Source organism: Lepisma saccharinum, chromosome 17 (assembly GCF_977018435.1).
Source record: "Lepisma saccharinum chromosome 17, izLepSacc3.1, whole genome shotgun sequence".
NCBI lineage: Eukaryota > Metazoa > Arthropoda > Insecta > Zygentoma > Lepismatidae > Lepisma > Lepisma saccharinum.
Window position 1 is genome coordinate 62,717,925 of NC_139245.1, and position 27,766 is coordinate 62,745,690.

The window sequence follows — 27,766 nt, forward strand, 5'->3', positions numbered from 1 at the left end:
CAGCAGATCCGAACATGGTTTGCTAAATCAAATGATGAGAAAAGAGGAAACCTGGAAAAATGTTTGATTCGTTTTGCCCAAAAGATAATGTTTGTTGATGAAAAGTGTCATTGAAAAGTGATAATGATATCAACCCAGATCAATCTTCTTACAAAGACAAATTATTTTTCCTTTTTTTTTCCTTAATATATATTGTTTGGGTTGAAACTATGAAGTAGAATGTACATATCTCTTGTCAAGAAGTAATTTATTACTAATGTTTTGCAAATTAGTAAACAACAAAAGTGAATTCTTCCAGCGGGCACCCGTGGTGCTATGATGCAAGGGATCCCGAGTTTGAATCCTGGCCTGGGAATGAATGTTTGTGAGTGTCCATTAATCAATTTCATCACTCATCTCTGTCTTTCCAATTACCCAAAAGTGGCACAAAAACAATGTAAAATAAAGCAAATCAGTTGAATGGAAATTCTTAATTAAATTATCAACATTCCTATGTTTTCTTCATAATTTCTCTCTCCTAATAGGTAATCAGTTCTATTGCAATACAAGAATATAATTCTGTTATTACATATAAAATAAGATAAATCTTAACTTACAAGTGATTTATATTAGGTATTATATGTTTATAAACTATTTTTAACATTAAGAATGTGAAAAGATATTCGAAAAAACAAAAAAAAAAACAATAAAATTCACATGTAAGCATGACACACGCCATATGCCAACTGCATTGCTCTGGAAGACGCATACCAACAAAGGGTTAACGGACATAATTAGAAATCAGACCATGTAAGAAATCCCTGTGCAATGTGATAAATTCGTAATTAAGCAATCAGAACTTGGACCAACAAGCCTTTGTTATGTACTCACCAATGCATTTTGGAAGTAGAAGCTATTTTGGCTTTTTGAAAGGGTGATTACTAGAGCACGGATTTATATGCGAAATGCATGTTTCATGTAGCATGCAAAAACTGAAGGAAAATATTTTTTCTTTCCGACGAACTTGTAAGGAGTCTTTTGAGACGCATATGATAGCGCATATAAGTGCATATTTTGAGTGAATTTTGTTGTGCATGCATATTTCTTAAACTTTGCAGGATAAGGCATATTTCAAATTTTATTGCTACATACTAGCATATTTCATAGTCTATCAAGAGAAAATAGCGTTGAGTTTGTCGCCCACAATCGTTGGTAAATTCACTTTCGACTGCACGGCGATAACCGAATGGCGAACATACCAACACTATAATTTTTAAAGTGTTTTTTCAGCATTTTATGTAGCGCTTTTTAAACAACAGCGATCTAGCGCCTTCTGATGCTTTTACATCTTTCAACTAGCGCGAAGCCTTTCTCGCTACTTGGCAACTATTTGGAAAGGGTTTCTGCTGTCAGTATCAAAGGAGTTCAAGAACGTGTAAGTGTTATTTTGTGTTCTGTTAAACATGCCACCTGAAACATCCAGTAAGGCGGTGTTGTTGCATAAACATGTACAATAATTTGGAAGTGGTGTATTCACAGAAGATGTGTCAGTTTTGTTCTGTGTGGTGTGCGAAAAAAGTTTTAGCAGAGAAGAAATTTCAAGTTACTCAACATGTCAATACAGCAAGACACAGGGAAGCCCTTCAGAGAAGATCGCGCAGCAAACAACTACTACTTACTACCGCGTCCACTAATTCAACATCTGAATGCACAGTAAGTGATACATTCTATGTAGATCTGTGTTCTGCGTTTGTGAGTGCTAATATTCCTTTGTGGAAACTGAGCAATGCCCATCTACGAGGTTTCCTTGAAAAGTACACGGGAAAGAAGGTGCCAGATGAATCAACGCTACGTAAAAACTATGTGCCTGTTTGTTTTAATGAGGTCATGGGAGAAATTCGGGAAGCGTTGATGCACGAGAAAATATGGGTGTCTATCGATGAGACTATTGATGCTGCAGGACGTTGTGTTTGCAATGCTGTTGTTGGTGCAATGAAGGCGAGTAGTGGTAAACCCTACTTACTGAATATCGAGTTGTTTGGGAAAGTGAATCATTCCACAATTGCCAAATTCTTTAACGATTCGTTAACTCTTTTTGTGGCCAGATCACATCCAGTATGACAATGTTACTGTTTGTTACTGACGCGGCCCCGTACATTGTCAAAGCAGCATCTGGTTTGAAAGTGTTGTATCCTAAATTAGTCCATCTGACTTGTCTTGCACACGGTCTTCATCGCGTAGCAGAAATAATCAGATACCAATACCCGGAAGTAGATGCACTTGTATCAAATGTAAAGAAAGTATTTGTGAAAGCTCCTTCGCGAGTACGTCCCTTTCGCGAACTGGCAGAAAATGTTACGTTACCTCTTCAACCGGTATTAACACGGTGGGGCTCGTGGCTAGAAGCTGTGTCGTATTATGCAGAAAATTTCAATGAAGTGAAGGCAGTCATACTCACTAAAACCAGAAGATGCAGCCGCTATTTGTGTGTCACAGAAATGTTTCTCTAGAAGTGTGCAATTATTACACACTTAGAGTCCCGTAATAGCTAATCCTTTGCAGCATTCACTGCCCTTGTTGGGCAAAGTATCGCAAACTTTGTCCAGTGAAACTCACGGTGTTGACAAAATAGCACCAGAAAAACTTCGCCAAGTATTAGACAAAAATCCAGGGTACAGAACAATCTGCGACATTGGAAATGTACTGAATGGTGAATATGTGGACTTGGAAGAGGACCTAACACAGGAGGAAGTTTGGTGTTTCTCACATGCACCAGTGACTTCTGCTGATGTGGAAAGGAACTTCTCGATCTACAAAACGTTTCTCGCTGATAAACGCAGAGGGTTTACAGAAGAAAACCTAAGGAAGACGTTCATAGTTCATTGCAACAGAGGTCATTAAGGTAAGATGTTTGAAAAAAAAATGTATATTGTTCATGCATATCTTAGTGCATATTTTTTATAATTTTCGTGCATATTTGCATGCATATTTTGCTGTTTGTGCATGGAAATCCGGCCTCTAGTGATTACAGTACTTTACATTTTCTAGTACCAATAATTATATTTTTTTTGTGTTTCTAGTTGGAATGAATGATGAACATGAATGACATTTCATGATTACTTTCTCAATTTTTATTTAGAAAATGCATTTGTTTTCCTTTTACTATAAATGGAGGAATTTTTACACTCAACCTTCGTATCTGCTTCTTCAGTATTTAAATTGTATACATCTTAATTAGTTGATTTTAATCTTTACAATTTATTACAAAAACAATTTAAGAATCTCAGTTTTGAACACCGGAAATCAGTTTTCAATCTTTCCCCTTATCCTCCAATCAGAGCTACACTTCGAGTTAGAATTCTCCCTAGGACATATGACTTCTTTTGGTTAGATAATGCCTAGCATTAAGAGATCATAGTGGGGGGGGGGGGGTTGGGAATTGGGGGGAAAAATCCTCCCCATATACGACCTAATCGCCGCAACTGTTTTTATTAAATTCCAAATTCAGCATTTGAACAGCATGATCCAAAAAGTAAAAGGATGAATACCTTGAAGCCTAATCAATGCCTCCATAGCTGTTCTTTTTCCAGTTTTTTCCATCATTAACTGTATATAAATTCATGCTTTTGCTTTCTTATATTTTTTCTACGTGCAATTACTTTCATGTATTCTATGTAAGTTGTGTTACCATGCTCTTCAGTATGTTATTTTCCTCTTCAAATGAAGAGCATTGCATGCTTTGCAATGTTGGGAATAGCAGATAATCTGAGAAATTTCATTTTGTTGACACCACAGAAATCCTGACCAGGTTGTAAACATGGAAGTTCATGAAGAGGGGAAAGTAGTGTTCAAGGGACCTTGACTTTAGTGGATAGGAAATTTGTACATTATTCCTCCCAATTATGAAGAGAAGAAGAAGGAAATGAAAACTATTTTTTTTAAGAAAAAGAAAAAAGAGTGATATCGTTATTGTTGCCTCTACAGTGATAAAGTTGTACAACCATACAAAGTTTCATTGAAAATATGCTGGTACTTATTTGAGGGGATAATGGCAATGTGTAATGGTAGCGGTGTTGCCAACTTACATAAAAAATCTAGAATTTCACTTCTAGCATGGATGCTGCATAGATCAATTTTGCAGCGAAGAATTATCGTAATACCTCACTTTGAGGACAACATTTCTGAAAATCATAAATTTTGGACTCCTAGTTGTCACATTTTTAAAATGTTCTTTTGTTCTCATTATTACATGTAAAAGAGAAATGTCACAAAAAAGTGGTGGCTGAACAGTTATAGCCCATTTCATAAAATCTATCCCATGATAATGCATCCTTCCTCTTTTATCCTTACACCCTACCGACAAAGAGAGAGAGAGAGGAAGAAGAAGAGATTATCATGGGGAAAACCAAGATATGTGGGTCATTCCATACCAAATCGTCCTATGGTGGTTGCGTGACCATTTCAGAAAAAAAAAAAAAACATTTTTAGTACACAGGGTTGCACATGTTTCTAGATATCAAAATCAATGTTCAATAATAATTGTTTTCTTAAGTTCTCTTGGGGTGGCCATTTTTCCAATATGCTTCATGGCTTTTTTTTGCTCTTGTAGCACTTTACAGAAACCTTAATATCTTAAAAACCATTTGAGCTAGAGACCTGAAACAAATTCATTTTTGCAGATCTTCAATTGACATAAACTGTAATTGCAATTTCCAGTAAGTCAAGTATTAAAATTCTATGATACTGAGGCTTTGTAAACCCAACTTTAAAAGAAAGAAAAAGAAAATGCTTCATTATATGCACCTTACTCTGCAAGGTCACAAATTATGTCATAGGGTGCCTCAACTTTTAGACCAAACAAGTTGAGTCTAAAAGTTGAGATTTTTCCTGTGAATTAGGTTCATGCAGGCTTCCATTGAGCCAAATTTCAGAATTTTTCATGAGGACTCATTTGAGATATATAACCTTGATAACTGTCAAAATTCCACAAATAGCCATGTTTGACCCACGCTGGAAAAAGGGCTGCATTTCTAAGTAGTGATACTTTACTACCCTGCAGGTAGGTACACAAAAAAATTAAAGCCTTAGACTAAACCCATTCATTTACAAAATCTGGCTTAAAATCTGATTTCTAAAATTATATTTACTAAAATTTTCACCATAATTCTTGTACTTTGGATGCAATATTAAGCAAAACATACTAGCTGTAATGTCTTTGGAGATATTAAGGTTTCTGTAAACTGCCACATGAGAAAGAAACAAGCAAATGATATGTTGCACTTTATTGAAAAAATGGCTGCCCCAGGAATTATTTTTGAACATTGGTTTTGATATCTACAAACATGCTCTATGTGCCATGATTATGTACTAAAAATATTTTTTTTCTAAAATGGTCATGTAATATGACAAATGTTGTCATAAGGCATGTATGTTATTTAGTTCTACATACGGGCATATGAGGATTAAAGAACACCTCTCACGTCCAAAGTTCATGCACACTTATAGTTCAGAGTTAATTTATTTTGACTGTGGCAACCTAAGGTATAGAATTTAATATTCTGCAGAACACCTGTAAGCATTACCGGTGTTACCAGGCAAGTTGTCCTAGAATAACGAATGAAGAATGGGTGTATCGGAAATTGTGGTGTCAGGCAAAGTTGTTCCTTGAAGGATTCTAGTGACGCACACGGGTTTGAAGAACAGGAGTTTGTGTCTTGAAGTATCACTTTGAATTTTATCATTAAGTTTTCAGGAGGCCGTGTCCCAGCAACCAATTATTTTGAAAATTGGTTGATTTGTCTGATTTTTCAATATTTGCTTGTTAATAATAGCAACAATGGATATATTGTTTTGTACTTTGAATATGGCGTGCCTGTACATGTATGCAAATGAACAAAGAAGACAGAACTAAAATATTATGTATAATTTTGAAGAAATGGTGTGTTAGTTGCTGCCACATGCTGACTGACAGTATACTGCCGATCTGTCTGTAGTGCAATACACATGGTGTCATTATACATGCCAGCTGTCCACCAAAGTTTATATTGTCTGCCTTTAACACTGCCTGAAGTTATTTGTACAAGCAGGTAATGTGCAGTAAATTTCAATTACTGAAAATGTGTGAGAAAGTATTCCCTGATTTTAATGTAACCCAGCATAGATCCTATGACTCTTGTGTCGTGAAGTATAATCTGCCAATAATACATACAGTTCACAACTTCAAACAATGAAAGAAATGTGCTTGAAAAAGTTGAAATCAAGCAAAGGCAAATCACTGTGAGACCTTCGTGTCACCAACCACTTTCTCCATTGTTCCCAAACACCATCCTTGCTACCGTCTACATCACTTCCCTTTACACCAACATACCTTACTTCCACGGCCATCACTCCATTGAGATCTTCCTCAGCAGCAGACCAGCACTAACTTTCTGATCCACCTAACTCACCTTGTCCTCACATGCAACAACTTGACCTTTGAAGACCAACGTTACCTACACACCCAAGACATGGCCATGGGCACTAGAATGGCCCCATACTATGTCATCTTTGTGGGGAATGCTCTAATAAAATCTCCTGGAGACCCAACCTCTCCTCTGCCTTCTTTTTACAGGCAACATCTTCATGACATGGACACATGGAGAACCATCCATATCCCCTTTTCTTGACCCACTGAACCACTTTTGCTCCCTCAAGTTTACTTCAACCAAATCGCTTTTCTTGTTGTACACATTGAGAAGGATAATTTGAAAACATCTATCTATGCCAAATCCATGAACCACATGCAATACCTACACTTCTTCAGCTCCCAAACATTCAACACCAGGGCCTCCCTGATGGCACAGTGGTAGCATCGTTGCATTGTAATCAAGGGGTCCCAGGTTTGATGGTTTGGATCCCACTTTAAACTCTAGGTCCAGTCACGATTAGCCTTACAGTGCATAAGGTGGACTTAAAACACAAACTCAATCAATCTAAACCATTGAACACAATGAAAGTCATGCCATTCTCCCTGGCCTTCAGGAAACACCACCACAACAGTTCATCTGACAGAACTACAACCTGCACCTACTCCAATCCCTGGTCAAACATGGATATCCATCCACCCTGGTCAACAAACAAGTATCCGAAATTGCTTTATACAAGTCCAGAGATGTTTTCAAAGGAATTCCTCCTTCCCCAACCTCCAAAACATCCTAGTGCACAGCCCCCCCTTCACCACACAACCAATACCTTCCCACTCACTAATGCAAGCATCCAACGTGCCAAAACCTGCCCTATTGCCATTACTTCTCACACACTCCACATTCATACCAGGACCTTCAACCCAAAGGGGCATGCCACCAAGGTGGAAAACATTCTTGATTCTTATTTAAAAATTATTTCTGGTCATTTTTCAAAGTTAAATCGATTTTTTTATCTTTTTAAAAACAGTTAAAATTGCTTGAATGATTTTTGTGACCATACTTGTAGAAGATGTATGTTTTTTTATAAAGATGCTTTTTCTTGTGAAGGGCCCTGTATAAAAACAATAGTTTGATTTTAAGCAAACAAAGAAATATGTGTAAATATGCATTTTTCTCTTTCTGATATTGTATGTATGAATTTACTATGTAAATGTTTGTTGAGTGTGTTAATCAAAGTATAATATTTTCAGTAATTTTTCTTCCAGTATAAATAAAACATTTTGGATGTACTATATAATTTTAACTTCAAATATTTTTTTATAGTCTTTGTACCTGTATTTTGGCAATCTTTTTAATGATAGTTTCCAAGATATCAGCTGCCACGTTTATTTACAGTTTAATGATAATGATATTTTTTATGGTTTAACATGATTAGTTTTTTGTATATTATTCTACACAAAATGTTTGCTATTTTTGTCTATAAAAAATTATTGAATTTTAAGAAGAGAAATTGAAGTGTGTTTACATATTACATTTTCTTTCTTATGAGCTTCACCCCCATCGGTACATGTATTTTTTTCCTTTCTTAGAACCAATTAACACTATTAAATTATTACAAGATTATTTTAATTTCACCAAAAGTGAAATCTACAAACCCTTATGTCCACTTCTCCAAAAGTTACTTGACTGTCCTGAAAGTTTTCTAAGTCCAGAAAGCGTTAATTTGGCACCGTAGCTCTTGAGAATGAGCAGAGAGTAGCCAACTTTAGTGCAGGTCCCTCTACTAGGCAAGAAACCCTCTGGTGGAAGATTTACATTCTTTCTAATAATATGAAGTCAGAAACTATAATTGCTCAACATATTGATAGAGAACAATATGGAAAACTCGAGTATGAGGAATAATTTAAGAGAATACTTGCGATTTGGCACATTAAAATTGGAATCAGAAAAACTGTTGTGAGGTTGGAAACACTGAACTTGTTCGTGGTACACCTGGATGAAAATCCCTGTCAAGTTTGAACACAAGAGGACATAATTACGAATAGGTTATCCAAATAAAATATAACAACACCTTGCAAAGTACTGTGCAATGAGAGAAAACTAAAGAATCTCGCACTTTGCAGTGAAAATTTGTTCGTCGCATAGAAAAGTGGTAGCTTGAGCAATCGTCAACACGTTTCAAAGCATTTGCTACAAGCGATGTTGTAGAGTATTGGTAAAGTACTCGACTCACTCACAAATATATTTTTCCTAGGAATTGAGGGTCTCCGGTTCAAATCCAAAGTAGTCCATTTGGGGGGGGGGGGGGGTAAGTGTGGCTTCAGATATCTTGAGCATGGAATTTAGTAATGGAGTTGAATAATTTTGTTTCAGAATGTTTGCAAAAAATAATTCTGAGTTGAAATCGACAAATGTTTCCAGCAGCTCATGCATTTGTTTCTTCTTTCTGGCACTAACATTTATCAATTTGGATCGAAAATTACCTAAATTGTTGTCGTATTCCAACCGATAGTGTTTGGTCAAACAAGGAATGTGCTGACTATGGCTCGGAAGTTGATAAAGAATCATCTTCTTTTCTGAGACTTTAGGTAATTTTCAATCCAAATTGATGGTTGTTAGTGCCAGAGAGATGAAACAAATACATTGAGCTGCTGGAAACATTTGTCGATAACACCGAATTTTTTTTTGCGAATATTCTGAAACAGAATTATTCAACTTCATTACTAAATTTCATGCTAAAGATATCTGAAGCCACACACAAAAAAGGAAAAAAGAATGGTCTACTTTGGATTTGAACCTGCGACCCTTAATTCCTATGAAAAATATATTTGTGAGTGAGTCGAGTACTTTACCAATACTCTACAACATCGCTTGTAGCAAATGCTTTGAAACATGTTGATAGCTCAAGCTACCACTTTTCTATGTGACAAACACATTATCACTGCAAATTGCGAGATTCTTTAATTTTCTCTCATTGCAGAGTACTTTGCAAGGTGGTGTTATATTTTATTTGCATAACCAATTCGTAATTTTGTCCTCTTGTGTTCAAACTTGACAGCGATTTCCTCCAGGTGTACCACGAGCGAGTACAGTGTTTCCAACCTCATAACAGTTTCTCTGATTCCAATTTTAATGTGCCAAATCGCAAGTATTCTCTTAAATTTTTCCTCATACTTGAGTTTTCCGTGTTGTTCTCTATTAACATGTTTGGCGAATATAGTTTCTGACTTCATGTTGTAAACAATAATGTAAGTCTTACACCAAAGGGTTTCTCGCCTAGTAGAGGGACCTGCAGTAAAGTTGGCTATTCTGTGCTGGTTCTCAAGAGCTATGTTGCCAAATTAACGATTTCTGGACTCTTGAAAACTTTCAGGGTGGTCAAGTAACATTTGGAGAAGTGTACATTATTCTATATATTTTTTATTTAAATTGATTTCACTTGATTTCATCGTGATTTGAATCAAACCTGATTTAAGTCCTTGCACTTGCCTGCCACACCTCAAACCTTACACTGGCCTACAAACATTTTGTTGCATCAAATGTTCTAGGTTTATTTGATCTGCTAATTTAAAAAATGGCACAAGTTTTCCTGTATGAGCTATAGTGTTTAATGTACAGAACATATGCCACATACCACTCTTCAGTCTGCTAGCTGATAAGAAATACAAGTGTCATTTCATAAATATTGCACGAAGTGGCAACACTGCAGAGTGCATTATACAATCGGAGTAAAAGTTACATCACTTGCAGTGGAGACAGCACGTGTGTTCATCACTTCCATAGTCAATGCCAGTTGGAAGAGACGAGTGTTGGAAGTGGCATCTGTAGGCATCTTGGGTACTGTGGCAGTTCAAGACAAAAGATCGTGCATTACCTTGTTCATGGAAAAATCTGGATTTTTTCATAAAGTGTTCAAATTAATGTATTTTAAGCATGAATGAAACTCGTTAAAAATTGATAGAAATGAATACTACAAAGGCTGTCGCAAAGATGGTGAGACTCATTTCTGTATAGGAAAACAGCGACCTCCATTGGCTAGCAAATGTACTAGGATGAAAATTTGGTTCATTAGCTGCCGATTGAGACCAAAATGAGCACAATAGGTCAAAACGTCGTGACTGCGTAGCAGTTAAAAGACAAGCATGTACATGGACCCCTCCATGAATCATGAAAATGAAACAAAAAAAGTACAAACCACAAATTTTTTATTCAAAATCAGCCATATCGAGTAGATGTACATCTTTCTCAAAATAGGCACCATTGACAGCTAAGCAAGCATCCATACGCTCCTGCTACTTTGTGAATGTCTTTGAAAATTCGTCGCTGCAGTGATCACTTCTTTGTTCATCATGAAATGACGACCACGTAAAGCAGCCTTTAAAAGTGGAAATAGCCAAATTCGCAGGGTGCAAGGTCCGGGCTGTATGCGGGAAAATGTCTGTTTTTCTCTTCGTCGCATAATCCTTAAAAGCCCGCGCGGTATGCAACCTTATTCACTAGCATCTCGTTAATCACGGACGGTCTTTGTCCAGGATGCGGAAGCAAAGTGCCTGATTCGCGCCCATCTTCGAACAACTTGTGCCATCGGTGCACTGTGGCTCTACTCAGTCTGTCTTGATCGGCATATGCCTGTTGAACCATTGCATATGTACAATTTTCCCTAAACGCGAAAAGAAAATTATGGCATGTCACCGTTCGTCTTGAATACTCATCGCGAAAAACAATGTTATACACAAAAACCTGGAGGGGTAAATGAAACACGTTCCACGTAAATCAACACAGCTGCTCACTAATGTGGTTTCGCAACATGTGACAAGGTGCTACGGAAACAGAACGAGTCATCCTACACGACGCAACTAGTGCCGAAACCATAGGCAGTGTTGGCAAGCCAGGAAAAAATCTGTCTCACCTTCTCTGCGACAGCCTTTGTACATGAAAATCTACTTATTTCATACCAAAAGCAGAGATTTATGATACAAACTTCCCAGTCATTAGACACACAAGATGCTCCTTTTGTAATATTTCCGAGAGTGGAATGTGCGAAGATGATCCCGCATGAGATTCCAACAATAGTCTGCCATCATGTGTGCATCCCATCTTCCTTGATATCTGGCATCAATTGTTTTTATGTCCTGATGAAACCTTTCACCTTGTACTTCGCTTAAGTCACCAAGGTTTCCTGGAAAGCTATCTAAGTGACAGTGCAGATAATGGAGTTTGACACTTACGTTACAGCCAAGTCTTTGAAATAAAAGATGATATCCTGTAGTAATTGCTTGTAGTTGTGTGCCTTCTTGTTGCCAAGAACGTTTATCACATCAGGAACAAATGAAGACTAGGCACATGATTCAATTTCATTCATTCATAATATGAAATGTGGGTCACTTATGTTGTCTGATCTGTGGACCATCAAAACTCGTGCCTACAGTTTTTCCATGGTAAGTCCAAGTTATGTATTCAGTGTGCTGCTTCAAAATTTTTACCAAGTATTTAATCAGGCCTAGCTTTATGTGTAGTGGTGGCAGTATGATTTTATCTCGTACTCCCAAATGTTCATTGAGAACATTTTGTTTTCCAACAACCATATATTCCCTCGTAGGCCAATCTTTTCTCGCTCAATGTTGATGTTTGGCTCTACTATTTGAAAGACATAACAAGAAAAGATGCTTTGTGTAGCCACTTTGTTGACCAAGAAGAAAATTAACCATCTTCGAGTCTACACATATCACCCATTGATGTCTTTTGGTATTTTATATTTTCCAAGACTAGAGATGGTCTTGGACTCTTCGTTCATCCTGGTGGGGTGACAGATTGGAATACAACCATATTTGATATATATATTATAAAAGAACACATTTCAAACTATGTTTTTAACGGCTGAAAAACCAATTTTCTTTAAAAGGTATCTGATGTCGTTGCGGAATACTAAGTAATTGTGTTCGGTAAAGAATGACAGCAAATCCTTTTTTTCTCATTTGATAAAATGTAATTCTTGTTTCCAGGCTGAAGTACTTTCTTTTCCTTTAGTCTGGAGACAAGGAATTCCAAAGACTCCTTGGAAAGATTTAAGTCCTTGATCAGATCATTCAATTCATTCTGGTCAAACCGTTCACTAGCTGAAGTTGTTTAAAAATCAGTTACACTAACCCCACTGTCTTAATTTTGTTCAGTATCAGACATGGAAGACTCATCCGCTGAGAGCTGGGATAGTTCATGGATAGGTGGAATGGGTACAAGATACAAGTGTGGAACAGGTCTCTTGGCTGAAAGTAGATCAGGATAAGACCACTTGTCACGATTATGAAGATTGATGCCTGGGATATTATCAATACAAAAATAACAGTCATATAAGTGTTTTTCTGTTTCCTTCAAACCATTAGTACTCCCAAATTTCAGGTAACTTCTCTTTCCATTTGTCCACTGCAGCAAATGCTCCGTACAATTTTGTCATACAGTATGAGGAGCCAATGGCTTATCCTGATCTCCAAAATTGACACCAAAATAAGCTACATATGAGTCATTCCATATGAAATCAACACAGCCCACAACCTGACCAACTCCGATTTTCATTAAATTTGGGGAGTTGAAACTATGGATGGAAATTTTTAGTCTCTTGCGTCTTGTAATTGTTAAATTATTCAAGGTCAAAATTTGCATAAATTGCCCTTTTTGAGCTCGCTTAGCTATACTAAATGTTCTGTAACTCCGCCCCTATTTTGCAAAGGAAGCTCAAATAAAGCTTATTATACAGGGAATTGAACAAGTTTCCATTGATATATAACGAGCCTACCTATGGATAAAAATATAATTTTGTGAAGTGACCTTGACCTTGAATATCTCAAAACATGTCATCACCAAAAATCATGAAAAAAATATATTTGGTCCCTCATGCCATACTCTAAAACATATCCATTCTGGGACTGTAATGGGATCAGAAGATACAAAATAATATGTAAAACTATGTCTCATAAAAGCCTCATTACATGAACTATGATGAGTCAAATGTTCCTTAACACCCCCAACAAAATCAGAAGTTATCCTGGTCATGAAAGAAATAGGTTAGGCACAGGGAGATCACTAGCTGTGTGTCAAGCGCAGGTCCGGCATATTGTTGAATTCAATGCAAAAGAATTCAAAGGAAAGGGGGTGATGTGATATATCAAATCAGGCTAGAATTTTATGAGAAATGAAGAGGCGAAATTTTTTCCAATCCATCTTTAGCCAGCAAAAAGTTATACGCATATCTTTCACTTATAATATATGCACATTATAATGTCAATATTCCTGTGACCACACTCGTTGACATCTGACACACTCACATAGAACTTTTGGCAATGTAGCAGGAGCAACATCATCGCCTGCAGCAACTATGCCTTCTCTCAGATGGTCAATATCACGGACTTTTAGTACATGCACCATTCTCTTCAATTGTTTCTGAAGGTAAAAGTCCTCCTAAGATATTAGATTTGGGGAATGGTCAGGCCTTTTAATAGATCCCCGTTTTGCCAACAATCTATCTAGAAATTCACCATGAAGAAATTTCCACAATGTCCACATAATGTGGTCACACTCTGTCCTGTTTCAAAACTGGAAAAGTGCCATATCTTGTAAGCAAGGATGAAATACCTGTTCACTTAACAAATCCAAGAAGCCCTCACGATTTAAGGTTCCATTGTTAAATGTGGACCGATCATTCCCATTCTCTATACACTATACCACATCATTAGCTTACCTGCAACAGCCATTCGGCTGGTATCTGTCTACTGTAGATTATCAAATCACAGGTATTGCATATTCTTTTTATTAACTTCACCGTGAACATAAAAATTAGTCTCATCACTGATCAATTTCATTCCAAACAAAGTGTCACGTTGTAATTGTTTGAGACGCCTTTCCCAATATTCTTCACTATTTAGCTCATCGGAGAATATCGCTAATTAAAATCATATGCAATGGTGCGTAAATGTATCTCCCGAGATGCCAGCATGATCTCGATTAGTTCCTAACACGTTAGGATCATTCTAATGCTTTGTTTTTAACACCTCGAAAAGGAGAAAATGGTTACAAGCATGCATTAGTAACTTTTTGCTGACTAAACATGGATTGGAAAACCCATCGCCTCTTCATTTCTCGTGAAATTCTAGCCTGATTTGATATATCACATCTTCCCCTTCCCTTTGAATTTTTTTGCATTGAATTCAATATGGCGGTAACAATATCGCTTGACACACACAGCCAGGGATCTCCCTGTGCCTAACCTATTTCTTTCATGACCAGGATAACTTCTTTTCATTTTGTTGGGGGTGTTAAGGGACATTTGACTCTTCAAAGTTCATGTAATGAGGCTTTTATGAGTCACATAGTTACACATATTATTTTGTATCTTCTGATCCCATTCCAGTCCCAGAATGATTTTTTGATATGTTTTAGAGTATAGCACAAGGTACCAAATATATTTTTTTCACGATTTTTGGTGATGACATGTTTTGAGATATTCAAGGTGAAAAGTCAAGGTCACTTGACAAAATTATATTTTTATCCATAGGTAGGCTCGTTATATATCACTGGAAATCTTGTTCAATTCCCTGTACAATAAGCTTTATTTGAGCTTCCTAGGCGACTTAGGGGCAGAGTTACAGAACATTTAGTATAGCTAAGCGAGCTCAAAAAGGGCAATTTATGCGAATTTGACCTTGAATAATTTAACAATTGTTCCATGCATATTTTCAACTCCCCAAATTTCATGAAAATCTGAGATGGTCAGGTTGCAAATTGCACATATCTGTGTTGATTTGGCATGGAATGACTCATGCTCTTTTTGCAAACTAAGAAATAGGTTTCCTACCTGCTTCTAGTGTGTACTCTCCACAAATATAGTAAAATATGTCGGGATGATTCAGGCAGCTCTGTCGTGAAGTATCCACGACCTCTATGGTGTTGGATCTGCAGAAATGAAATGATATGGGTGGGAATAATAGTTGTGAAACAAAGGTCAATTATACTAACTAACTAACTAACTCTCTAGCCTTCTTAAACCCGAAGGTTCATGGCTGCAGCAACTCAGGCCTTCCATCTTTCCCTATCTTGAGCAAGATCTATATACTCTTATCCATCCCAACCGATTTCCTTTAGGTCCATCTCTACGTTGTCCCTCCATCTTCGTCTTTGCCTTCCTACAGGTCTCTTACCATCAGGTTTCCCAACAAGAATCCTGTAAACTCCTCTTTCCTCTTAGATTCGTGCCACATGGCCTGCCCACCTAAGTCTTCTTGATTTAATTATTCTAATAATATCTGGACATGAGTACAAATTATGTAGTTCTAAATTATGTAACCTTCTCCTCTCACCTGTCTCCTCATCCCTTTTAGGTCCCAAATATTTTCCTAAGGATCTTATTTTCAAATACTCTCAATTTATGTTCCTCTTTCAATGTAAGGGACCAAGTTTCACACCCATATAATACTACAGGCAAAATTACTGTTTTGTATATTTTAACTTTTAGTTATTAGATATTAAACGAGAAGACAAAAGTTTATGAAGAGAGAAGTAACATGCATTTCCTGAATTAAGCCTACCTTTTATTTTCTCTTTAATATAATTTTCATTTGTTAATATTACTCCTAAGTATTTGAATTTGGAAACTGGTTCAAACAAGTTGTTATCAATAATTAGATTTTGATTATTACCTAACACTTGGTTTCGGCCTGTAAGCATATATTTAGTTTTCTCTTTGTTAACTTCCAAACCTATCTCTTTAGCAGTTTTGAAAAATATTTTAGCATTATTCTTAATTGTATTCACATCATCCCCCAGTAAGTCTACATCATCTGCATATGCTAACAACTGAGTCATACCTTCCTTACAGCATATTCTAAGGCAAAATTAAAGAGCAATGGAGATAATGCATCTCGTTGTTTTAACCCATCATGAATTGTAAATTTGTCAGACATATTAATACCCACACAAATTTTACTTTCTGTTTCACTGGTGCATATGTTTATCATACTAACAAGCTTCTTAGGTATTCCAAACTCTACTAATATATTATATAATTTATCTCTTTTGACCGAATCATATGCTTTTTTGAAATCAATGAATAGCTGATGGACATTTTGATTATATTCCCACTTTTTTTCAAGTGTCTGTCTGATGTGAAAAATTTGATCTGTAGTTGATCTGTTACGTTTAAATCCACATTGATAATCACCTATAATTTCATTATTATATGGGGTTAGTCTTGTTAAAAGAATGTTAGACAATATTTTGTATGTTGTTGAGAGTAGAGAGATTCCACGGTAATTACTGCAGTTCATTTTATCACCTTTTTAAATACAGGAACAATTATGGATTTTTTCCACTGTTGAGGGATTTCTTCTTTATTCCATATTAAACAAATTAATTTATGAATTTGACATATTAATGAATTTCCACCATATTTAATTAACTCAGCATTTATTAAATCAATGCCAGGTGCTTTTTTATTCTTTAGCCTTTTAGATGCTATATCTTTAACTTCAGTCAAGTTAGGTTCTGCTGTGTGTACTTCATTTACTTCTGATTTATATCCTACATGGACATTTAAAAGGTCATTAAAGTAGTTCTTCCATCTATTTAGAATATCGCTTGGGTCAGCTAGAAAATCACCGTCTTTATCTTTTATCAAGTTTATACTTTAGGTTGCCACCCCTTTCTAAATTCATTTACACCTTTATATAAATCTCTGATATTTTTATTTTTGCTGTTTGTTTCAATTTCGTTAATTTTGCTTTTCAAGTAATCTCTTTTTTTACTTCTAAACGTGCGGTTAACTTCTCGCTTTATTCTATTATAATTGCTTAGATTTGTATCATCCAAGTTATTTAACCACCTAAGTCTAGCCTGATTTCTTATTTCTATTAGATTATGACATTCATTATCAAACCATGGCTAACTTTTTCTCTGTTTATGGTATCCTATACTTTCTTTAGCTGCTGATTCTATTGCATTACGTATGTGCTCCCAATTCTTATTTACGTCTGTTTCATTTATATTTTCATCATCATTTAAATCCTGCAAAACATCAAATCTATTTGACAGTTTAATTTGGTAATCTTTCTTAATTCTTTCATCAGTAAACTTTCCTGTATCAAATTTGAGAACTTTTAGATTTTGTTGCTTATGATTTACCACTGACAGTCTTTCTCTTAATTTAGCAATTACTAAATAATGGTCACTGGCACAGTCAGCACCTCTATGTGTACGAACGTCAATGATACTAGTATGCCTTCTCTTATCAATGAGAATATGATCTATCTAATTATGAGTTTTACCATCTGGAGAAGACCAGGTGTATATTTATGGATATCTTTATGTTTAAAAGTGGTACTTTTCACAATTAAATTCTTTGAGGTTGCAAAAGTAATCAATCTTATACCATTATCATTACTTAATTCATGAAGACTTCCTTTACCAATCGTGGGTTTAAATGTCTCTTCTTTGCCAATCTGTGCATTACAGTCACCTAACAGAATTTTCATATAATACTGAGAAAATTTATCAAGGACCTGTTCTAACTCTGCATAAAAATCATCTTTAGTATTATCATCTTTATCTTCCGTTGGTGCATGTATGTTTATTAAAATAATTTTACACCACCTACCCTGTAAAACTGCATATGATATCCTATCATTAATAAATTCTACTGTTTTAAGAGCCGAGATAATTCTATTATTTATGAAAAAGCCTGTTCCAAAATTATGATTTTCAGTACCACCATAGAAAAAAGTATAATTTTTAGTTTTACAATTCCCTTCTCCTGGCCACCTAACTTCCTGGACAGCTACTACATCTAATTTATACTTCACTATCTCATTAACTGTACACTGAAATGCCCCAGGCCTGTAAAGGCTCGGAACATTCCAGGTGCCTAATTTAATATCCTTACCTAACGTAGATCTTATCCTTAGTCCAGGGACCTCCCAAAGTCGACCCCACCCGGAGATCCGAACGGGGGACTATTTTACCTCCGGAATATTTTACCTTGGGAACATCCATGGCCTTATATTTCTGTTTCTTGACATGTCTTTTTACAGTGCAGAGTTGTCAGCTCTACGCCTAACCCCCAATATGAATGGAGGAACTACTACACAAGACAAACACAAACACATTAGACAGCATAATTACTACACAAGACGAACACAAACACATTAGACAGCACAACTACTACACAAGACACAAACAAACACATCACAACTATAACACAATATAAACACAAACACACCACAGCTACTACACAATATAAACACACACACACACACACACACACACACACACACGTCACAATTTTATAAATTGATAATTAATCCATATTATCGCGATTAACTCAAGAGGCAGAAGAGTGATGTAAATAAACGAAATAGAAATTGAGGTATTTGTGCCTGGTGCTAGTGTAACGACGAAGTTAACTCTTTATAAATGAGGAAATAGGTAGCCCTTGCGCTCAAATACACTTATACCTTGGGAAAAAAGAAAAATCCAACTTATCGCTGATCTCTTACTAGATTTGGAATACAGCCAAGAGCGATGTAAAGCAATGCAATTACATTGTGAATGTTTCACATCCTATAGTCTTTCTTTTTCTCGTAGCGGGGGCGGGGGTTCATTCCTTACAAATATCTAGGAAAGGATTTAGCAGCAATGCGTGATATACTTAAATATCATAACATGCTGCGTAGCCAGGGTTCTTGGGTCCTAGCCTCTGATAATTATGATTTTTTCTTTTTCGTTGTTTCTTCAATCTGCATCAATTTCCGTGAAGCATCATGCATCCTCTGTCGCCATTGGCTATATGTAAAAGTTGACATAAAATGAGTAAAATTCGAAAAGAAAACACAAGGATCTACTTTTCTCGCCAAACATGCACATTTCCGTATTTTATGCTTTCAGCGCTATCATTATTCTTGTCAGGCAATGGAATTGAAGTAACTCTCACAACTAACGTAAACTACATGTCACTCAGGCATGACAATTCTTGCGAGTAAAGTGGAATTTTTTTTGTATTGGCTTGTATATACAGGGTGGGCCAAAAGTCAGGTGACAGCATTGTCATAGGAAAGGCTGATGTGTTGGAGGTCCACTTTGGCTACATATGATGTTTGGGGGGAGGGGCAAACCCAAGGATACATGTGACCACCCCGGGCGCCATCTTGGAATCCGCCATCTTGAACGCAACTTAGGTTTCTTAAATGGAACCATAGGCATGTGGCATATCATTTCCAATTGTTTTTTCGTCAGGAGTTCAATGCCGCAAACCGTTTTGTCCTATCGTGAACCGTTTCCTAATTATGGCCTGTTTTATCTTTGCAGGTATCACCGACTGAATAATGGTGCTGACGACCGAAGAACGTGTGGAGATCATCCTCATGTGTGGAAATCGGAGCTCGCGTGTGGTGGCTGCAGAGTTTAATGCATTACACCCCGATAGGGAGCCAATTTCCCACAATGGTGTGGCCAAACTCATCAGCAGATTCCGAAATATGGGATCTGTGGCCGATAAAGCACGCAGTGGTCGCCCGAAAACGTCAACAGATGAGGCAACCACTGACGCTGTCCTCACATCCTTCTCCAGAAGCCCCCAACGTAGCACCGGACGTATCGCCCTTGAATCTGGAGTTAGCCGAACGTCCATACGAAGGATACTTGCTGTTAACAAGTGGCACCCATACAAAATTCAGATGCACCAGCATCTGACAGAGGGCGATCCTGACCGTCGGGTACAGTATCCTCCGTATGGACGTTCGGCTAACTCCAGATTCAAGGGCGATACGTCCGGTGCTACGTTGGGGGCTTCTGGAGAAGGATGTGAGGACAGCGTCAGTGGTTGCCTCATCTGTTGACGTTTTCGGGCGACCACTGCGTGCTTTATCGGCCACAGATCCCGTATTTCGGAATCTGCTGATGCGTTTGGCCACACCATTGTGGGAAATTGGCTCCCTATCGGGGTGTAATGCATTAAACTCTGCAGCCACCACACGCGAGCTCCGATTTCCACACATGAGGATGATCTCCACACGTTCTTCGGTCGTCAGCACCATTATTCAGTCGGTGATACCTGCAAAGATAAAACAGGCCATAATTAGGAAACGGTTCACGATAGGACAAAACGGTTTGCGGCATTGAACTCCTGACGAAAAAACAATTGGAAATGATATGCCACATGCCTATGGTTCCATTTAAGAAACCTAAGTTGCGTTCAAGATGGCGGATTCCAAGATGGCGCCCGGGGTGGTCACATGTATCCTTGGGTTTGCCCCTCCCCCCAAACATCATATGTAGCCAAAGTGGACCTCCAACACATCAGCCTTTCCTATGACAATGCTGTCACCTGACTTTTGGCCCACCCTGTATATATATACGTGGGCTAAGTCATAAGTCATGGAAACCACTCCTCCTCCCGCGAACAGGCGACAACACGAAAAATCCAAGATATACACTCCAAAGTGCATGGAATGTACCTTCGAAAGAAGCCACCAATTGGTGTATGTGAACAACGGTGGGGTAGTAAGCATGCACCCAATTTCAGTCGGTGAGTAACAGCGTTCGAAAATGGAGGTCATGGAGATCATGAAGCAGGAGCAACGTTCGTATGTTAAAATAGTAGTTCTCCGTGGCAGAAATGCACAGGAATGCCATACAGAGCTACGGGAAACTCTGGGTGTGCATGCCATGCCCTATCGAACAGTACGAGGTGGGTGGAGGCCTTCAAACAGGGCAAAGTGTCAACTGCCGATCTGCCTCATAATAAAACACTGTTGTCCATTATCCTGTGTTTTGCCTCTTCCCTATGACAGTGTCCTGCATCCAGACTTCATCCGGTGGCTTCATTCGAAGGCACACCCCACACACCTCCCAACATGCATCCCAGACTCCTCGCGCAGTCCCCCGCTCTCGAGAAACAAAATAGCTCCCACGACTCAACCCTCGTATATATATATTATATATAAAAATATATTGCTACACTAAAAGGCGAACGAAGCAAAAGTACTTAGTACCCAAAAAGTCATGGCTCCAAAATGTCTGCACCAAGATATCTGGTACTAAAATGTCTCACTCCCCAAATGAATGACATCATCTGTCTTCACCGCACCCACGAAATTGAAACCAGAACCTGCAACTGTGAAAATAATTTCCCCTCTGTGCATTTCAAATTTTACATTTACAACCAGGACTCGAAAGTTGACTTGGAAATTCTAAATAATGACAGAAAGAAACAAACTCTTGGAACTTATATTTAACATCAGGATGTATAGTTTATATACGAGGTGTGTTCCACATTCCTTGGTAATTAACCATTAACCTATAAAATTATAAATACCAAACAAAGAAAAATATTAAGTTTATATACATATTTGTATCGTGGACACTGCTACGCCTTACATGCTCATTGTAGCAATCTCAATACGCAATGTCCGGACTCTCTCTTTCACTTTCTTTCTTCACCAACTCTCTATCTCCGCTCGGGAGAGAGATAGAGAACGAGACAGAGAGAGAGAGAGGAAGAGTAAAGTGAGAGAGAAAATTCTTGCTCCCCCTCCCCAAACACACACGCATAATTGATTAAATTGTTGTTTTAAGCCCACTTTATGCACAGAAAGTCTAATCGGCGAGTGGACCCATCGTTTAAAGCAGAATCCGAACCACTGTGTCATGTACCTCCACCGGGTATCGAACCCGGGACCCTTTGATTACACACACTATGACAGGTCCTGTCATATGGCTTGTTTTATTAACTATAACTATGCGCATGTTGAATAATTTAAGATTATTAGCACACGTCCATATGCACAAAAAACATTATGTTCAGAGAATTTACGAAAAATGGAGTACAAATGCCGTTAGAATTCATTTCTACTCACGTTAATTTTTGAAGGTAGCGAAAGATGGCAGCAATCGGAATTTTATGAATAAACCGTAAATTCTTGAATTGCGTCTCTCTTGGATATCAATATAATGACAACTTCAATTTTTAGTCGTACTTATACATTCTGGTAATACATTTTGACCTTATAAGATCTTTTATTTTCGTAAGAAATACCGCGGAAAGTGTGGTGTCGCTTTATGCACAAGGACGTTTTGACCAGATGGTGATTGTATCGGTTCCTGCAATTTGCACACTTGTTACTAAGTTATAATTCACACAGTGCGATATTCTCCATTCTACATAAAATAATTATGATTATTCAGGTTTATTACAATAAGATCAGTGACACATGTACATAGGCATATATTGCTCAATAATACATTTGAAAAAATTGTTATACACACACACACACACACACACACACACACACACATATATATATATATATATATGTATATATATGTACCCTCACCAGAAAGTGTCCCACCTTCTCTTTACGATAGTAGTTCTTCCGATTGAAAGACATTTGAATAAAGAAGAGCACACAACAGAACCCTGTGTGTTTCATCGGAGCTTGTTTCCGAAGTTCCTTTTATAGTTATTCTCACGTTGCGAAAACATGTCACAGTAAGTGTTAAAAGTGAATAAGCAGCCCATCCCTCCCTCCCTTGTTGTTCCGCTACTGTATTGTTGTTATAAATATAGTTGCGCGCATTTCTCTGTGGAAAACTGCCACAACAATAACGCAAGCAGAAACAAAGCACCGTCCCTCTCTCTCGCAGATAGGTTCTACTTGGAAGTGAACGACAACTGGGAGCGGGAACTGCTGGAGCAACACACGCAAAGCCCACGACTCAGAGGAACGACCACAGAGGAACTGCTCGTTTACCCCGAAGTAGCGGGCAGTTCACAACTTCCAAGAGGGAGTTATTCAAAAGGAACGATTATTCATTAACAAATGTGGCTAATTTAAACACATAAATTGCCAAATCAATTAGCAAAGCTTGTTACGATATCACTATTTTGCAAAGGAGATATTTTAAAGAATGGACTAAAATTTTATGCATTCATATAACATACCATATCCGTATCTAACCAGATCTGATGCAGTCTATCAGATGCAATTTTCTGAATCAGCCCCCAAAACCCCAGGAACAGGCCTAAAAACAAAGACTCTCACATGCAAACAAAGTTGTGCAGTGTTATCTATACCTTCACCTGCAATATCGGGAGGAAGGAGGGTGGGACATCCAAGGCCCTTAACCTCAGGATCAAGAACCACACCACCTCCAACCACAACCTGGACTCAATAATTTCCATTACTACCAACCATCAAAATATCCCTTTCAATGACTGCTTCTGAGTAGAGATCACCCAATCTGCCAACACCTTAGTATGAAAAAGATGGGAGAGGGCCTACATATCATCCATGAATGCAACCAACCTCTGGCCTGAAAACAACTACCCAGTAACTTTCCCCACCAAAAGATCTCCAACCTCATACCTCCATAATCATCACTTTAAACTTTACACAGCTTCCATTTTCACAATCTTCTTCTACCACTGGAGATGAGGCTGCAAAAATTTGAATTTTTTGATTGTCTAGTGACAGTTTCCTTTTCCCTTTTATACTTGTTACACACGCACATATGTACATATGTGTATCTTATATTTTGTCTTTTATTTGAGCACCATCTAATGTTTGTGTGTAAAATGTATTTTCAGATAGCAAGTGCCTTACCCTCATCAACACAGATGGAGTTCCACGATCACTCTCTGCCCAAACTACCGAAAGAAGAACCTGACCTCATGCATTCTTCAATCAAGAGTGAACCAAATGAAGAGTCAACCGAAAACACTTGGCAGCCAGCATCTTCATCACCAGTTATTAAATCTGAATCAAAGTTGGAACAAATGAAAGTCGAAGAGCCAGGAGATGTTGCCTTTCACATATACTTGAATTCTGGTGCTGGGATGACTGAATTTTTTCAGGAGGATAGTAAAGATCGTGATGCGAGTGATGGGGCCTCTGTTGTTTTAGTTTGGAGACATCGTGTTGTAACAAAGTAATTGTGTTTCTATGTTATACTATTTATCATGTCATGACATCATTGCCAACTCCTTGTGATGTGTTCTGCATGTGGAGAGTTACTTATCATACACCGTGTTTCAAAATTATTTGAACGATTTCAACTCGTTATATTTTTTTCATAAATGGTCAAAATGAGATAAAATTTTCTACATGTGTAATGTAACTGTCCATGTTTAAGTGCCAATGGTTATCGCAAAGTTAACTCATACATGTTCAATGTGAGCACCCTTTGTTATTCTGCACACGTCAATACAGGAAGCTAACTCCATCCAGACACATTTCAGCATGTTCTGGTCAATGGTTTGCACCTCAGCACTAATACGATAGAGTTCTTAGGTGGTGGATCTTAATGAAATTGTATACGGAACTGACGCACGTGGCGGTGGAATTTAGAATGACTGAGACCATTCCAAAAGAAAACTTAAGGATGTGCTTTACAGGATATTCGATTGGTGATTATGTTGTTTTGCTAATGGAAGGTGTTTTTATCCTTGAAATCATTTTGAAACGTGCTCTATGTGGTAACTTGGATTATTGTTCTTGCATCAGTAATTTTGATCTCACAGGAATTCTGTTGATGGTGGTGTTATCATTTGTGCAGATGAGTTCCATGCATTAGAGTGACTGCAGTGCTGATAATACTTTCATGTTATTTAGAAATGTTAGATTTAATTCTGTTAGGAGTTCCAGGTATTTTTGCGCTTCAAGCATGCACGTACGATGATATTTGGTATAATCAATAAATAACCAGAATGAATGTTGTACGGACGTACCTTTTAATACTGGTTAGCATACTCCCTTGCATTGTTGAGGCAGGCATCACCCTGATTCACCAGATTTTTGATGTCCCTGTCCCAGAAGTTCTGTGGGTGCTGCGAGCACCAATGGAAGACCACCTCCTGCAGAAGTGCATCCCAGGCAAAGTAGATCCCACGTCGGGTACTTTTCAGTGTGCTTAACAGATTAAATTCACATGGAGATAGGACAGGGCTGTAGGAGGGATGATCTAAGTATTCCCAATCAATTTGTGTGATCGTGTCCATAGTGTGTCCAGCAACGTGGGGATGTACATTGTCTTGCAGTATGATAACACCTCATGACAAGAAGCTGCACTGCTTGCGCCTGATTGCAGGTGTCACCTCATTTCGCAAGATGTCAGAGTACAGAGTACGGAGCGACCGAGAAGTGGACCACAATGATCAAAGAAAAACACGAACATCACCTTGCGAACAAAGTTGACTGCTTTCTTTAGGTCGCGAGGACGAGGGGCGTTTCCACTCCTTGCTGAGGTGTTTACTCTTTGGTGTATACCGGCTGAGCAAGATCCCGTCCATTGCCATTGTATGACTGATCGCTGAGCCTCCTTTGTGACACCTGGCACTGTGAATGCCATGACTCATGTCACTGAATGACTGACTGGCACCTTAAAGGCAAATTGCACATACACAACCTCCCTTTCCTGCTAGTTCTGCCACCTAGCATCGCAGCCTGGAACTCATCCCGCAGACATGTGGCATATGGGGCCTGGCTTACATATCCAGTAAATTTCATCGCTCTGTCACTTTATTTCACTATTTCAAGGCATAAATCCAGTTATTTATGGACCGTACCAAATATTTTGTTTGAAGAAAATGTGAAAGTGCTCTTGGATGCAATGAATTGGGCAATAGCTTGTCACATGGATGCTGGCATGTATTCTTGAATATCCTTCAGCATATAACTGAAAAATACCCTTCTAACAGTAGATTGGCTTCCCTTAGATTAAATAGCATTAACACCTTGACTGCTTATTTTTTTTTAGCATTGAGTCTTGGGTTACTTGTAACTTGATATATCTTGTATCATTATACTTCGAGGTGCTGGCCAGCAATTCATCAAAGCCAAATGCACAATCGCAAAAGGCAAAAATAAATATAAGAGAAGGTAATGTACATCTTTTCATTTTATACACTTTTTAAATTGTATGTATTAATTGTAACAATAACAGCATCACTTAATAAGATTTTCACAAGATTTTCATGGACATTTGCAAAGTTTTGTCCATGGGTCGACTCATCACGTAACATGTATGTAATAGCATGGTATAACACCATTAAGCCTTGTTTCCATGATTTAAAAACTAAATATGCTGACCAAGGCAGAAATTTATTTTATAATAAAACATAAACTAAACGTAAGGTTTCATCCTTCTAGCAAGGTGGTCTTCAGACTCTGTACCAAGTACAAATGTAACCAGGTACACAACAGGATGATATATATACACAAAAATACTCCCCTCCAGACTATTAGAAAGTAGTTCTGGAACAATCTAGCAGGTGGCTTTTCACAATATTGTAAGATGAAAGGAAACTGTACAACTGCTACTATAATATACCAAATAGGAACAAAATTGTGCAGAGATTCATGTGGTCTAGTTGTTAACTGTACTTTCACCTGAAAGAGAATGTTGCTGGACTCTTTATCTCAGGCTCTATTTCCTTCATTATTCTTCCTTCTTCTCTCCTCTTCCTCTCTTGCCCTTTACGCTCATTCTAACACCTTCTTCCATACTTTGTTTAACTTCAGTCCCCCTTGCTACAAGGTCGAAACGTTACGTTTAGTTTATGTTTTATAATAAAATAAATTTCTGTCTTGGTCATCATATTTAGTTTTTATAGCCTGGTAGTTTGAGTTGCCTGTGCACCACGAGACTCCCAAGGTGAAAAGTCATTTGAGTTAAATATGCTTCACAAGGCCCTGGCGATAAAACTAGGTGAGTTAAATACAACTCATGTGGCAGGTAACGAGTTAACAAATTCATTTTGTTAGGTTTGATTAATTTTATATTTTTCTTAGTTTAATAATTTTTTGTTTTGTGCCATTGGCTGTTGCACTATTTTTTCACTTTTGGTTGTGTACTGAACCTGGTTTTCAGAATAAAAAAGTTGGTGAAAATATTCAGGAATACATTTCTCCTATGGGGTCATATTTTGGACCAAGCAATATCTGTTAATTGTGTACCTTGAAGCAAATGTTAGGTTACAAAAGACATGCAAATCTATTGCTTTATATCACAATATTGTAAGATGAAAGGAAACTGTACAACTGCTACTATAATATACCAAATAGGAACAAAATTGTGCAGAGATTCATGTGGTCTAGTAGGTAGAGCATCAGACTGCCATGCGAGGGAGGTGGGTTTGATTACCCTGGTGGGTGATCTAAGATCGGAAATTTTCCTGCCTTGTCTCTGCTAAAGTGGCTCTGGGGCTCACCCAGCCTAAAATCAATCATTAGCTCTTGGCCTCAGTGGGGTAAAGGTGGGGGAGCATGGAGCTGATTGCATCACCTGCTTGACATTATATGTATATATATATATATAATGGATAAAAGCAAGGAGGGCCAAAAGATATA

General features: G+C 37.7%; 1 protein-coding gene across 1 annotated transcript in view; it reads left to right on the top strand.

The window, feature by feature from the left end:
- LOC146001328 (uncharacterized) overlaps positions 1–27,146 on the top strand; it is a 30,752-nt gene extending 3,606 nt beyond the window's left edge. The window contains exon 2 of the mRNA XM_083138642.1: positions 24,007–27,146. Within this exon, the coding sequence (XP_082994768.1) occupies positions 24,037–24,351 (315 nt within the window). The 5' untranslated portion in view covers positions 24,007–24,036 and the 3' untranslated portion in view covers positions 24,352–27,146. The remainder of the gene's footprint in view (positions 1–24,006) is intronic.
- The last annotated feature ends 620 nt before the right edge of the window (positions 27,147–27,766 follow it).